Source organism: Hippoglossus hippoglossus, chromosome 12, assembly GCF_009819705.1.
Source record: "Hippoglossus hippoglossus isolate fHipHip1 chromosome 12, fHipHip1.pri, whole genome shotgun sequence".
Classification (NCBI taxonomy): domain Eukaryota; kingdom Metazoa; phylum Chordata; class Actinopteri; order Pleuronectiformes; family Pleuronectidae; genus Hippoglossus; species Hippoglossus hippoglossus.
Window position 1 is genome coordinate 14,023,449 of NC_047162.1, and position 16,314 is coordinate 14,039,762.

General features: G+C 41.0%; 1 protein-coding gene across 2 annotated transcripts in view; it reads right to left on the reverse strand.

Annotated features, from left to right (window-relative positions):
- Positions 1–4,413: 4,413 nt before the first annotated feature.
- The window catches only part of bcr (BCR activator of RhoGEF and GTPase), an 81,036-nt gene continuing 69,135 nt past the window's right edge, over positions 4,414–16,314 (reverse strand). Inside the window, exons 14-24 of one of the 2 annotated variants that reach the window (XM_034603010.1) lie at positions 16,127–16,201; positions 15,940–15,981; positions 15,382–15,479; positions 14,260–14,391; positions 11,378–11,437; positions 10,972–11,081; positions 10,516–10,655; positions 9,782–9,916; positions 9,522–9,627; positions 8,508–8,670; positions 4,414–8,415 (exon numbers count right to left, since the gene is read on the reverse strand). In XM_034603010.1, the coding sequence (XP_034458901.1) occupies positions 8,326–8,415; positions 8,508–8,670; positions 9,522–9,627; positions 9,782–9,916; positions 10,516–10,655; positions 10,972–11,081; positions 11,378–11,437; positions 14,260–14,391; positions 15,382–15,479; positions 15,940–15,981; positions 16,127–16,201 (1,151 nt within the window). In that variant the 3' untranslated portion in view covers positions 4,414–8,325. The remainder of the gene's footprint in view (positions 8,416–8,507; positions 8,671–9,521; positions 9,628–9,781; positions 9,917–10,515; positions 10,656–10,971; positions 11,082–11,377; positions 11,438–14,259; positions 14,392–15,381; positions 15,480–15,939; positions 15,982–16,126; positions 16,202–16,314) is intronic. The other variant, XM_034603011.1, reaches the window with a different exon arrangement.

The following is a 16,314-nucleotide window of genomic DNA, read 5'->3' on the forward strand; positions in this document are numbered from 1 at the left end:
TCATTCCCACCACTGACATCATATTCTTCCAAAAATCACTGATAATTACCCAAAGTGAGGCACCTCTGAATTTGAGGAGCCATTGCACCATTACAGGAAAGCTGTAAAACTATCCCTGCTGTGTTTTCTCAGGGTATTTAGCTGAATTCCTCTGTACTGTAAGCAGATTAGAGTGTGTTATCACAAACAGGGGCTCAACCTCAGAGAGCCTTCGCAGAGGTGAAGAGTTTGAATGGGATGTAGGTCAAGTTGTTCAGTTCCTGAGTGCACAACAGCTGAGGGGAGTAAGTGAGACAGATGTGTTATTATTATTATTATTATTATTATGATTGTTATTATTATATAAGTTCTCTCCAGTAGTTTGAAATGATTGAAATGATCTTTGAACACTAAATAAAATTTAATGAGACATTGCAAGAGTGGAAAAATGTGTTTAGTTTAGTTTGGGTCCAGATGATTTGATCCGACACGATATTTGATTTCTCAGTGACCATAACAAAATGTCGTTAATGCTCATCATCATCTAAAACACTACTACTACTACTACTACTAATAGTAATAGTAATAATAATAATAATAATAATAATAACTAGTAAAAAATGCTCAACTATTATTTTTTCTTATGCACTTAAAGTTGAAAAATGTACTTCCTACTATTACTATAATATAATAAAGGATACCTTTTATAAATGGGCATGTTTCAAGACACTAAAGGAAACTTTAAATATATGACAAAGGTCAACTAACAGCAAAATATGAGGGTGTCAATAAAACAATCTACAATGATAGGCTCATGAAATAAGTATATAATAAACCATATAGTAAAAAATCTATAATAAATGTCACAAACAATCTATCTATTTGTTAATATTAAAAGCAGTTTTGAAAAAAATATTGATACCAACATGAACATCTTAAATGCACTGCTGTACGTTATTATACCAAGATCATTATCACACATTGTATCCTGTTGGCTGAACACACGTAAAGAACTTGGTTTTATCCCGTCAGATCAAAGCGAGACAAAGCGCACAGAGCAGAAACCAGCCGAAGGGAAACTTTATGAACGACAGTGGAAAAAATAACCATCTGCAAACATGAGTCAAAATTCCTGCCAGTTCTGTGGTCAGAAACATTTGACAAGATAAGACTCAACAAGATTGTTTTTCTGTTATTGATCTATTTTGGTGCCTTACGTTAGCATATGTCACAGAACAGGAATTCCCAATCCAATGTTTATTCAGTCCCCATGTTACCGTAGATTAAGGTAGTAATGATGAGGATTGGTCCTGTGATATACTGGTGAGCAGGGTGCACCCCGCCTCTCGCCCCAAAGACCCTCAAAGGATAAGTGGTATAAATAATGGAGGGAGGGATGGATGGATAATGAGGCACACAATTTTAATACAATTGCACAAGCTAGTTTGACCTGTCTTCACATGTATTATCCTGAGGCCTGAAGATGCTCAGACGTTTCTTCCTGCTGCTCGATCGCTGAACACCGATGGACTCGCTTCCAGTGGATGCCTGACAAGTTCAACTCTAAGTAACTTTGACTGATGAAAAGTTGTGGTGATAATATATCAGCCAAATTCAGTTTCAATTCAGTTATATTCAGTTATTCTAATATAAAACCACAAAACACGAGGGAGGGAAACTCTCATTTCCTCTCTCAGACTCTTACATGATCAAAGCTTGTTAAAAGACCATAACTACACTTAAGTGTACTAGTGTTGAAAAAATAGTATATTCTTCTTTTCTTGTCACTTATCATACATTGTTCAAATCGACCTCTTTTGATGACATTTAACCCTGTGACTCACTGCTCTGGTCCTGATTGGCCAAAGTCCCACTTTTCTTGTTTCCTCTATTGTTTTCGGCTGAAACCTGCTCACATCAGCCCGGAGGAATTCAGGGTTTATCCAGCAGGTTTGGAAAAGCTACTGCGACTGAAAATCATCAACACTCTAAAAAACCTGAACTAGGATATATTTGGTGAAACGTTTTGACAATTCTGAGTAAACTAAATTTAAAACTTGTGAAATTGTTTAAATATAGCTTACGAATTGAGGAAATGAAAATTACAAGAAGTAGGTTGATCAGAATAGATGTGACGTATGAAAAAAAGTAGATTAAATCGAAATCTGAATTTAATGCAAAAATAATTAGCAGATATAATTGAAATAGGCAGATTTAACTGCAAATAAGAATATTGTTAAACTTAATAAATGTACATCTACTGGATGTTTTTAACTTTTACTAAGAAATAAATGTAGTACATTAAATTATGTGTGTATTTGTCTGTATTTACTCTTCCCCCCCGGAGAGAGAGAGATAAATGTAAAAATAAAGCAGTTGTGCACAAATCAACACTTTTCAGCTTGTAGGATGAAAACATTTCTGAACCTGCACAGGAAACGAAACAAAACAAAGGGAATCACAGTGCTGCAGGTTTACAGGTCATCACCCACACTTTAAGCCATCACATGCTCAGCGTTCTTGTTTGACCTTCTTCCAGTTGGCTGCTTTGAATACAACTGCCCCCCCCCCCTCTCCATTAATATGAGGATTGATATACAGTATGTGCTCAGAGGCCTTGGAGGAAGTGATAAGAAAATAAACATCCTGCAGGAGGGGACCTGTCACTACCCTGTCAATCAATGGAGCAGCTCAGCTCTACCGAAATCACAAAGAAATGCTTATGTATTGTTATTAGTATCATTGTTATTACTGGAGAAAACCCTGTGTGTATAAAGTAAAATAATAAAAAAATTAAGAATAACAATAAATTGATATAGTCTGAGAATATATCCTTTATAAAACAGTCCTTTTAGTTGATATATTGCTTTTAATCAGTTTCCCCTCATGTTAGAAGATGATCCAAAGCTGATCTGACATATTTTAAACATCATAAACGAGCTATAACAACTATATTTATCTCCTTACCTGATTGTTGGGGTGAAAATAATAGTCTTTCCATCCAGATGACAAGAAACTTCAATGTGTGGAAACAAAGTGAATATAAGAAATAGCAAAAAGCTGTAAATCCTCTGACACGATGCTGCTGCTGCTGGTCTGTGAAGTTTGAAGGTGCACACCAGGAAAACACGCCTCTCTCTCTCTCTCTCTCTCTCTCACACTTTGTGTGTGTGAGGGCGGTGGGGGGGGGGCTGGGTTGCTTCTCGTAAACAGTGGCGTATGAAGATATGGAAATAACCAATGACTCAAACGATGACAACTAGTTGAGGGATGACAGATGAAGTAAATAAAAAAGAGAATAAATACAATAAAATTTAATTCAGTTAAAATAAATGAGTTCCTGCAAGCTTATCCATAGTTTTTACTTGTGTAACCCTAACCCCTAACCCTTAACCCAAGCCTACCCTTAACCTTACCCTTAACCTAACCTTAGCCTAAACCTCTAAACATGTCTTCACCTTAAACTGAATAACTTACCTTATGGGGACTTTTTGGCCCCAATGTAAACAGAATTAGATCCCCACAACATGAGTACTACTTGGAACACACACACACACAGAGCCCTCAGAGCCCTCCAACCTCGACCACGTGTCGATGGCTGCATGTTCCCTATTTCACCTAATCATACATTTGTTGGTATTTCCCACTTCCCCCAAAAGATTATTTTTATATTTAGTCTGTCTGCAGAGCGTTGGAGCTGAGTGATCACTCTCATCCATTGTGAAGTGAGTGTTTTTATATCATAGCTCTATGGTTTAATAAGCCCTATAAAACCCATTGAAATTAGTTCCATGTGCTTTTAGTGTCTTTAGTTTCACATGCATCATTACAGAGGATGCACGTCCAAATGTTGACCCATGTCTTTAAGCTGTGTAAAGAAGCTAGATGCTCCAGTGTAATGTGCAAGTGCTGCCTGAGGTGACTCCTATAAGGACTACATTTACCCACAATGCCCTCTGCCAGTAGCCCACCGCATCACATCAGTCATCACAACTTCATATTGTCATGATTAAGAAAGTCCATTCGTCATTCTGTCCAGGGCCTGCATGACTCAGTTTACTGACAATTGCAACAGGAAAGTTTAGTGTAAAGGAAATTTCACTGGCAGATATGTTGGGTGTGATTTTAATGTTATTAGTTAACATCAAATTATGTGAAAGAGTTAAATACATACATTTTATTAGTGTCTAAATCGGAATGTTCTGAGTATTTTATTTATATAACAAATGGGTCAAAACATTTCCAGACAAGTTTAAATATTCAGAATAATTTCAATTTGTTATTATCTTTCATTTCAAATTTCAAACAGCTCTGCACTGTTTTGTGAATGACATAACAGCTCATTGTGAATATTTGGACCAGTCACTGTCTGCTCCAGGTTCAGCTTCAGTCGTTCTCTCTCTAAAGAAAATGAAGAAAATAAAAAACATGCCATTTGATCTTGATACAGGAGATTTTATTTAACATTTTTGTGTACAAACATAGGCTGCAAATGCCTTCCAAACATGTTTGCCCTCAGAATACAGTTTTCCTTTTTACAGTTCTACAAGCAGAACATTGAATATTCAACAGGGAACAAGAGTTTGTGGTTGGTCAGCAAGTCTCGTCCTCAGCTTTTACAGGTAAAAGTTGAACAGAAGAGAAACAAGCATTTCCCACCCAGAGGTCAACGTATCAGAGTATGGTGGCTGCACAGGGTCATTTCAAATTATTATTATTAATGGTATGAAAATGTTGTGATCATTTCCGGTTGCCATGTACAATAAACGCAAAATCTTTGTAACTTTCATATAGAGCAATATGTTCCATAGTTTCAGGCCATTGCACAGAAAAACTAAACCTTTCTTTTGCCGTGTGGACTTTGTACAGAACCGAGGTTATGGAGGGAACCGTGTTATGGAGGGTACATGCAGATACACTGACAAGCAACAGACCAAAAAATAAAACAAAAATCTGATTTTAGAGTAATATAGGACTTTTTTCCCCCTCTTCTACCATATACTGACAGTTTGGCTTTTCAAAGAGACTAGAGGTTTACCAGCTTGATCAACTTTAACATCTTCATCAAAAGCCAATGGACGCCACAATAAATAAAAGCCAAAAACCCAATTATGTACTCTCTAGTATAATACATATTATACAACGCTGTGGAGAAGAAGGAGAAGTTTTTAATCTACCGTTTTTGAATCGACAGGAACTTGATACCTGCTGTTCTCTAAAAGCCAGATAGCTAAACAATCACAGTGGCCAGTCTGTTGTAAGACACAAATTACTACAGAGAGGACAATGTTGGAGGATGCAGGAGTTGGGGGGGGGTTAAAAAAGGTGTTTGCGGTGGTTGTGATTGCGACATAACTTTTAACAGGATGTTCGATAAGCAGACTGTAACATAAGACTCCCCCCCCCCCCCCCCCCCCCACATAAAAGATCATTTTTCTAACATTAATTCAGTTTTCCATGACATAATATCATAAATAAATAGATCCAGTAGACCTTCTTATAGCAAACTAGGTTAATAAATAAAAAATAAAAGGCATTAAAGGAGCTGAAACTTTTTAAGAGCTAAAAGAAACATACTGTAAAGGGCAGGAGATTCTGTCCTTTGCCCCTTTCAGACTGACACAGTTTGTGTTTTACAGCATCACAGTCAAACGAGGGTGGCAGGCGTTTACAATACGAGCTAAGACCGTGCTTAAGCTTAAGGTCCTGTCTTAGCTCCTTGTTTAAGAAGTGAGAGGTGTGTGGCCGCCCTCAGCAAAGGCAACGGGAGACCGAGCGACGTCTCCGGCGTCCGCTGACATTCCTTTAACCACAGGCGCTCAAACCAAAGGAGGAGTGTCGAGGCACGATAGGGCAGACGAGTGTAGGCAATCGGGACTTGTTTCTAAAGGTGATGCACGGACGGAGGAACTGATGAGCTGTGGATTCATCCCCTCAAATATAGACGAGGGTCGATTGTGAGCATGCTGCACAGGCCAGAGTTGGTGGAGGTGCACAGTGGCAGTATTAAAGATGCACACAACTGGGCCGGGAATGAACGCATGGACACTTCCAGAATCAAACCTCAACCGTTTTTCATGGGGATGATAGAGTGATGGTGTTTTCTGTAAAATCTAAAGAGAAAGGCGACATAAACGTCTTTTGGGCGTCAAATCTTTTAACATCGATATGTATCCAAAGAGGAAAGACTCCTCTCGCCATTAAAAGTCTACGGACATTCATGTTAAAACGTACTTGCCTATGCCTTCCTGTGATATCTTACTAGCCCTTTACAGATCCAGTAACACGATCAGATGGTTTTGAGCTTCATGCCTATGATATTGTATATATGGGAATCGAACCGTGACGTGTATCCTTAAATGGGCCAAGCAGTGACACGCTGAGATAAACCGGATCCTCGTGAGTTAACGGCGTCCCAAAGCCAAGTGTGTGAGGACACGTTTGTAAACAGAGCAACAAGAAGATAAAGAAAAGAGAATAAAAACATGCCTGCATGTTAAATCAAGGACACAGATATGTTGTTTTAGTGTAAAAAGAAAACATCTTAAGAGCTTTTCTTTAACTTGGCCGTTAGGGACGTCTTCAGGTTCAACCGGATGGAGAACGGGGATGAACAGTTGTCAGAACATTTGAGTGCCGAGAGAAATTAAATTAAATAAAAACAAAATGAGATTCCTTCATTAAACCAACAGATATGCTCTTCAATGCACATAAATGCTGAGTGCTCAGGTCACTTGAATTGTAATAAATACAGTAGTTCTAACATTGCATGAGTGCACGTCTGCAGCCACAGATTAATAGAGACAATGTCATATATGTGTGTGTGTGTGTGTGTGTGTGTGTGTGTGTGTGTGTGTGTGTTTTATGACATTGCATAATGTCTACACTAGACAGACCATGGTCTCTGGACATTCTGCTGAGGAACACCCAGCAGTTAAAGAGCTTGTGCCTTTTCCCCAGCAGCAGACAGTATGTAACTTCAACATATATGTGTGTGTGTGTGTGTGTGTGTGTGTGTGTGTGTGTGTGTGTGTGTGTGTGTGTGTGTGTGTGTGTGTGTTGCCTTCATGATAAATGAGTAATAGATCGGCTGGACTGAACAGTTGAGTAGTTTCTATAAGATCAAGGCTAAATCCTGCTTATTTACTGCAAGACTCAAAGTCAAGGCTAAGACCTACCACTTCCTTAATCAAACCCCCAAACAAAGTTCACATAAAAACAAACCAATTTGTCCCCCAGGCCCGAAAATAAATTACAGTAATAGCAACAATGATTAAATTGTTAAACAAAAAGAAAAAAAACTTCTTCTTTTTTGTAAAGATTATGTACAAACTGTAACTGTAAATACAACTGCTTCCTTTTTTCCGAGAAACAAACAAACAAACAACATATGAATTTGGCAAAGATGTCCTATGGTACAATAAGAAGGACATTTCCTCAGCAAAGATATGAACACAGACGACTCCTATGTTAGAAAATATATTGCTTCCTGGGTATTTACGCTGAAGACTACCTGGAGACACAAACAACACAAGTAGGGTCAAATCTTTGTGGTCAGACAAACCGCTGGCAGTCAGGTTGCAGTTTATTTCTAGTCTTCGTGTTCCTCTTCTATTTTACAGTCCTTCTTTGAGCCGTCTGGTTCCGACTCCGAACAGGTTTTGTTTACGCTGTAAACATTTGAACATTGTAGGTGTCTGCTTCCCCCCGCGGCTTTTGTACCACAAAGAAAAAAGCCAGTGACGCGGCAGCGCTGGACATTGCTTGGAACTCCAACAAATGTCTCCCTGCGTCTCGTCGGAAACAAAGCACTGAGATCATGTAAGACACAAGTAGAATTTTCCTCGACGTGGACGTGGAAGGACGTCTGAGACGAATAAACATGTTTTGCGGGAGCCTTGACTTGGATGATTGTCCCAAAACAGAAAACACAGATAGAGAACAATGCCCAAACACAAAGATACATGGAGATTGTGATATGTTGGCGAGCTTAACCCACGAATCAGGAAAGACGCGTTTTTTCGCATCTCTTCAATGCTAAGACCGACAAAGGGCAACGTGGAGAAACAGTAGATGTCAGACACACCCACAACATCACTGAGGAAACATGGAGTCATACTAAACACGAGCAGTATGAAAACAGAGCGACGCACACTGAGCTTCAGAGGCTCAATGACGCCCTCCTGTGTTCAAGAGGAGCGGGCATCGCCATAGACAATCCTTAACCAGCTGCAAGAGCCTAACGGAATCTGGTCAATTGAAAAAACATACTACTACAGGCTCAGTTTGAGCCAAGGTCCGTCTCATCTTTTTCTCTCCTTCATGGTGTCACAGCCAGTGTTTGCTCTATACTTCAGTGGAGAAGAGGATGCTCTGTCGTTTACTGTCCGGGGTGGGAATGGTCTCCAGCTGGAGGAAATACAGCAGCACCTGGACCTGCAAGGAAGCGACGACAAAAAAGAAACGCTTGTAAATCACCAGGTAAAGCTTCACCAAATTCGAAGAAAGAGCAGATCCGCGAGCATCACCTGTGCCATGACTTCCAGCGACCAGCTGTCCCCCATGCTGATGGGCTGCGTGGGGTTCGCTGGGATCTTGCTGTCCTTCTCAGAAGGCCTCAGCAAGGTCGGCCCGAACACCGTCGCCAGGTTGTGGAGCGACATCTTGTTGACGCATTCCTTCTCTGCCACCCTGAGGGGAAGAGGAAGACAGAGGAGTTAATCAGTGATGGAGCTGTGTGTTCAGTGTGTATGAGGATGTCAGAGATGCTAAAAGATGTAACTTCCTGCAGAAGTGGATTGCTGGGATAGAAAAGGACAGTTTATTTATCTGCTCGTGGTGAAATCGATTGTCCGAGGACAGAAAATAAAACAATGTTTTTATTAATTAATCATTTAATTGATCTATAAATCAAAAATGAACATGTGCTACTCAGAGCTTCTCCAATATGAGGATCTGCTGCAATTCTTTGCTTTATTTAACTTTATTTAATCTATTTCTATATTGAACTATTAGTTGGACAAAAATAAAAAAACAGACTCTGGGACATAGTGATGGACAATTTTCATGATTTCAAATATAACAGTAAATGATCAAATATTTCCTTCTTGTGACCTTAAATGTCTGAATCTCCTGCTTGTTCCAGTACATATTTAAAATGGAAATCTTCTTTATTATCGAGCTGTAACCTTTTACCATCCGGCACATACTCCTGTAAAGCTTCTAAACGGATGCACTTTGTACGTATTGTTTGTGCTCACATAACGTTTGAGCCTCTTGTTGTAGAAAGTCACCATGGCAACCAGAGGACATTTTACAGTTGCAGCATCCCACAATAGTGACTGCATTTGCTTGAATACAATTAGAGCAGCATCAGAGAGAACGCTGAACATATTATTTACAATTTATCACTGGGAGAAAAAATATTTGAATTAAAATCTTTCAGGAATCTCAACATGTCACGATGAGCCGTAGTGACATTTTGTGCAGAACATATTTATTTGTACATATTACAGAAGCATGTTGTGTGTTTGGTCGTATACCTCTTCAGGTGATCCAAAAGGAATAGGAATGTGACCAGGTTGGGCTCTGGCAGCGACAGCAGTAGGTTCAACATACAGCTCTCTTTGGCAACACTATCAGACAGAGCTGAAAGAAAAGAAATACACTTTTATTTATCCTGTAGATGACATTTAGAAGATGTAGCTGCTGCTGTAGGGTCAGTAACTCCTCCAGTAATTACTTTATTAACTGATAATAAGCGGTGAGGGGTTTCGATTATGTCAATAACTTGTTGACTCACTGATGCCACCTGCGAAGTTGGGATAGAGGTCATCAGTGAAAAGAGGCTCCGGCAGCTCTCTGAAGTACAGCTTCAAGGTCCCGGCGATGGCGTTGACGTCCATCTCGCTCATCATCACTGACACGTCTTTATTATCTGCAGGAGACGACGAAAACGTGAGGACGAGAATGACAGAGGAAGAATTCAAGGCAGGGAAACTCCTCGGCACAAGCAGGCAGTCACCATGCCGCAAAAAAACTGTCAAACTTCACCCACTTCACAAAAGGTGCTGTACGTTCGTTAGTAAAAACACCCGCACTCAGTGCAAATGTGAGTTCATAAACAAGTTGGTCTTTGTTAATCATCGCACACCAGAGGAAACGCCTCATCTTCACAAACTCACAGAGCTGTGATACTGATCGCCTGATCAACACAGAGAGAAAGATTAGAGAGAGAGATCCTGGCAGCGATGATCAATATATCCTCTCTGCTTTCTCTTCCCTAGAAACGCGTGGCAGTTACAGTAAAGACAGTCACAATGTTTGCAAATGCATTGTGGATATTGTACATTTATAAAAAACATATAAAAAATGAAGGTTTGAAGCTCTTAAAACGAGTCTATCAAATATCATGTTTAGTTTTTTTGTTTTATTCCATAAATGGCAGCGCTACAAATGTAACGAAACCAATTTCAATTCAAAAGCGTTATTTGAATAAACCTGTGCAAACTGTATTTAGACGAAGGCTCTACTCACTGGTATCGAAGGCCGTCTTCAGGGCCTGAATATCAGTGGCCACCCCCGACACTCTGTAGATGCCCACCTCCTCCATACCCCTCCTTTCAATCTCCTCTAGGCACTGCCGGACAATGTAGGGCACCTTGGAGCGCTCTCGTCTATGAGACAGAAAGAAACACAATTGTTTACAACAACATGCAAACACTATAAAAAACACTTAGATTCATGTTTATCGCCAAGTAGGTGTGATATTTGTGGTTCTGTGCGAAATGTCTATAAACATTGCCACTTTGAGCCTGTTAGCCTCTTGGCTGTTGATTCTTGTCTTGTTAACTAATGGTCTATGGCAGAAGATGATGTAGATAATGTGGAGGAAATATACAAAAAAGATAACCACAAATGCAAAAACAGGAGGGCCTAAAATCGAGCCCTGAGGAACGTCACTGGCTTCCGTGTGTTTTAATCTCAACTCACTTGGTCACCGTGGAGATCTTGACTCCAAACACACCCATTGGTTTCCGCGAGGGCATCCTCTTCAGGCTGAACTCTCGGCTGGTGAACTTTATGGAGAGTTTCACCTCGATCTGAAATAGGAAAAAGGGGCTTTGAGCTAAAACAGGTTTACAGAGTGAGAGGGCCTGGAGTTCCATCTGCTACAGATTTCAATCATCTGGAGGAAATCCTCACATGTTAAAACCAGGTGTAGACTTAACAGACAAATCAACTGCTAAACCACATCCTGGAAAGAGTTTACAATCTCTCTCTGCAGCAGCAGCGATACCTAATACGAGTGTTTTGAGACGGCAGATGATTCTCGGATTTGACTACTGCTGAACAGCGAGGAGAGGAAGGACAGGAAATCAGAAGGTGACGGACTCACCCCGTTCATGGGAATAACTGTTCTCTGCCAGTCTTTGCCTTGGAGAGCCTGAGGGTCCAGCTTAGTGGAGGGAACACAAGGGGAGAATATACGTTATTTCATTTGAACATCAGTGTGAACACATTTCATTACAACCACACAATGACGCATACATGCCGAGATAAAGATCAGTTGATCCAATCTAGTCATCCTTTGAAAGTTGTTTTGAATGTTTTTGACATTTCAAATTATCTATAACCTCAACCTGGGGTTAGGTGTTGAGTGTTGATCATCATCTGCATCATGAGGGATGATAGTTAGTCAGCAGGGTTACACAAAATCTACAGAACGGATTAACAGGAAGGATGTGGTGAAGGTCAAGGAAGGACCCATCACACATTTGGTGTGGATCTGTATCAGGGGGCAGGTCCAGGATTGTTTCCCCCACACTGTTTTTAACAGTTTCATAGATTTCTCAGAGAGTAATTCACGGATCTTCATGAAAATGAATCCCCAAAACAACCACAAGGGGAATATATGTGCCATTCTAGTTCTATTTTGGAAGAAATCTAATCATAAAAATAAATGTTTTGCTTCAAATACATTGTACTTGACCTCTTCAGGACACATCTCACCGTTTTCTCATCGACCCCCCCAGCTACGTGAATTCTTACTGTTTGTTTTCTTTGTTAAGTGAACTTATCTTCTCCTACCCCTCGCCCTATTTCTGTACAGCCTCGGTTGTGTCAACACAGCGGAGCATTAAGTTACGACTGCATCAACAGGACAAGTCTTTCCTCTATTGTAGTGGAATGTTTTCAAAGGTGATTTTACTGTGGAGCCACTTCCTGTCTCTTAACTGTGTTTTTTAGAAACACGATTTAATAACTATCATTTATTGAAAGAGACTAAATTCACACTCAAATCAACAGAGCACGCAAACAAATGCACACAGACACACAACACTGTATGTTGTATGTTTACCGAGGCTAAGCCCCATCTGGTTGCGTGCAAAGCTGGATTGTGTTTATCATAATTGAATCTTTCGCTGTTTGGTTTGAGCCGTTTTATCTACAAAAGAATTACATTCCACCAAAAAAAAAAAAACAGCAAAGCCAAACGATCCCCTCTTGCTTCCTGATAAAAAATGTTTAAAAAAAGCTCAAGTTTTTGGCTGACAGATATTGTTATGTCTTCTCCGGTGCTGGAGCGGTCGGGAGGTTCAGAGAGCTGTTTGCTTTTCAACAACGTGAAAAAATAAATATCTAAACATATCTGTGAAAACTGAAGCCCGAAGGCTGAAATTAAGACAAACGCATGAGCAGGGACAGTTTATGTGTGAAAAGATGAGAAAAGACAAAAGCTTGTTGAGACGGAGAGAAGAATAAGAAACAAAAGGACCAGGAGGACAAATGAGGAAAAAAAAGAAACAAATACAATAATCTGCTAAAATAATTTCAGATTCAACTGGAGAATTTAACTCCAAGCAAATATCAGATTATCCTCATGCTTTAAATTCACGGGGCTTATTGGTGAAACGTGGGATTTAACAGCCACTGCGGCTTGTGCTAAAGAGAAGGAGTGGCTGCTTCTCGCCCCAGATTTGTGACAATCCTGCTGAGCAACTTTCTCACCGCTCTGGGTGCTTGGTTTAGAATGACATCATCCGTCTGTAGAGGGGGGGATAAACAAAGGAACCACTAGGTGGAGCATGTGACCGTTACTCAGGGTTCGCTAAGCAAAGAGGAGCCCTGTGAAGATGTAGTCGACAATTAGAACTGAATTTAGTGTGTGTGTGCATTATGAGACATCAGGTAGATAATGTTACACAATTGTTTTATATGAGCAATTCATTTAAACTCATATAAAAAAGGTGCAGACGTGAGCATTTTCTAAAAGTGTGTGCAGCAAAGGAGATTACAGCAAATCAACACGAGTGGACACCCACACACGCATGGAAACACACACCCGTGCCCTGCTGTGGGTGTAGGAGTAAGAGAAGGATGTTTTCAGTGGCGCGGGATCAAAGCAGAGTTGCTGTGTTTCCTGCTGAATCTTTTTGTCTCTCTCTGCTGTATCTGTCTTTTGTGCTGAGTGACACAGGCGTTATCCTGCAGGCTGGCGTCATGTTAGGAACCTAATCACATGCTATCAACCTGCAACTATCCACCCTGTCAAATTCATGGACCCGACAGTGTCTGAGTTGTTTTTTTGGGGGCGGCTGTTGCTCAGGAGGTCAGTGGTTCGATCCCCGGCACCTCCAGTCTGCATTCCCAAGTGTCTTTGGGTACGATAGCAAACCCCTGACGTCTCCACTGACAGCGAATGGTGTGGGATGGAATGCTTGTACCGTAAAATGCGATAAGACCTTAAAAACACTTTTTAAATACAGTGCAGTTACAGTTTTTTCAGGGTCTATTACTAGATATTTTTAATTCTAATGGACAGATAATCTGACAATAATGATTTAATGTCCACCTGTGCAGCACGGCATTTAATCACTAACCCTGATGAACGTTTTAAACACCAAAACCCTGGCAGCAAAATGACAGATCGGGGACGTGAAAAGTAACGATTTGTGTCACTCTATCAGAAACGCTGCACGCTCCCTCACTTCAGTGCGTAAATCTTAACTGAGCAGAGTCGCACATGATCACTTCTCAACGTTCAGATTAAACCCACAGACTTGTCTCCATTTAACCAACCCCTCGCCGTCCATTACTCATTTGGGTAATGAATCTAATCGGCCAATTGCCACACGGCTCACGGAGCAATAATATGGATTTTATGCTTTGTGGCAGAGATGGTGACATAACTGCCGATCTGTGATAAATCATAATGCGTCTGCTGAATGGAAGATGGTGGGGGGAGAGAGAGAGAGAGAGAGTGACGTAATGTCATACCGGGATCTGTCCTTTCCCCATGATGCGGTCTGAGCTCTCTCCATCCTCTTTGTTCTGCTTGGTCTTGTTGTAGCACTTCTCGTAGCAGAGCAGCCTCAGGGTCTGAGAGCCCTCCAGGTCAATCTCAAACTCCTGTCGGGAGGAAGAAGAAGAGGAGGAGGAGAAAAACAACAACAACGAGCGGTGAGGACGTTATTCTGCAATAAAATGACAAGCGCAGAAACAGGAATAACAAGAACGGCAAAGATAATGACAGGCTGAGATTATACCCCCGAGGAAAAAAAAAAAGCAGCGTCTCCCCTTTATTTGAATGCCGACATGCCACCGCAAAGCACAGCTGACCAACATTCCCTGTAATTATGTAAGGGAGCGCTCCGCATATGGTTTGCACATTGTTCTCGGGCCCACACTGTGTTGGTTCACTTAGCATGTGGACAGATGTGAGTCATCACCAGCAGCTCCTCATTAGCTGATATTATTTCCACTTCGCTGAACAAAATCCTCGCAGAGTCTTCGGGGTCATGATGGAAAACGAGCTGTGCTGCCAATGAACCCGTCCGCTGATTGTGTCTCAGAGCTCCTCTTCCTCTGCCCTGCCAGCCTTCCACGTCCAGCTGTGTCATCAGTATACGTATGTGGACGCGCGCGTGTGTGTGTGTGTGTGTGTGTGTGTGTGTGTTTTCAGGGGCTGCAGATGCTCCATGTGCGTTCTGTTAGACATCTTTGGATGGACAGCTAATTGATTTACAGTACAAGATGTCAGATACATGAGAGGCAGCATCATCTGCACCAGGACTCTGCCAGAAGCTTCTTATTACCTCCGCCGAGGACATTATGTTTTCCCCCTGTCTGTCTGTCTGTCTCTTAGTAATATTATACAAAAAAAACTTTTCTGACCGATTCAATTTTGGTGGAGATCGAATAAATCTTTTTAACTTACTTTAACATTGTGAGAAAGGGCGTTTTTCGAAGTTATCACAAAATTCTGATATCTAGGAGTGTTTGAACTTTGGTGCAGCTTGATTGAGTTTAAGAGGACTGTTGGGCCTTAGTGGAGGTTTGCGCTCTACTGAGTCCCAGTCTAGATCCAACTGGAAAAATTATAGAGTCGCAGTCTCTTACCTCGTTCCATTTGGGTTCAGTGGTGTATCGATACACTCTCGTCTTGGCTTTACTTGCAAAGAAGCCAAAGGAATCCACCTCCAATGTGCAGTAGAGATCTGACAGAGAAGAAAGTATTTAAAATGTATCAGACGTACTGTAAATCACTGCTGTAACTGAACAGGCCGAAGAGTTTGGCCTGGGCCACCATTTTATGTCTGAACCCGACCGAGACCTGAGAGAAAACTAACCAGAGTCCAACCCCGAACCGAAAAGAACCCTCTTTTTTTGTGTATAAACCCGACTAAAGCCCGGTGTAGTGGGGAAATCATGCAGATGGTCCAGACAATGTGATCGAACCCAACAGGCATCCAGTTTTTTGTGTTCTAATCCATGTAGTGTAAAAAAAATCAAGAAGACCCCCCAACCAATGTGATTGAACCCAACCTGAACCCGAATATCATTTCAAAATTTGGATCTGAACCTGGCCCAGCCCGTCAGTTCCCGACCTGTCCGGTATCCACAAGCTAATGTTCATGCACCAGCAGCATAAGACATTCTAATAATGTAAATTCCTACAAGTTTTCCAGTCGTTCACATCATGATTCTTTAGAGTTGAACCTAAAATGAAATAAAATTTTATGGGACAAAGAAAAACTGCTCATCATTATTTTCCACATTAAAGCTGAGTTCTCTACAGGAACTCATTTAGCCTCTGATGATTATTTTCTGTTGTTCACATCAAGGCTAAAGGTGAGTGACTCACTTAAGCTCTGTTTGAGGCCGGAGGCAGAGTGGACGATTACATTCAGGAACCCGCAGAGGCCGGAGGATTCATCCTCTGGAAAAACAGTCAGCGAGCACAGACAGAGAGAGAGAGAGAGAGAGAGAGAGAGAGAGAGAGAGAGAGAGAGAGAGAGAGAGAAAATGACAGTGAGGGGGGATTAGAAAAAC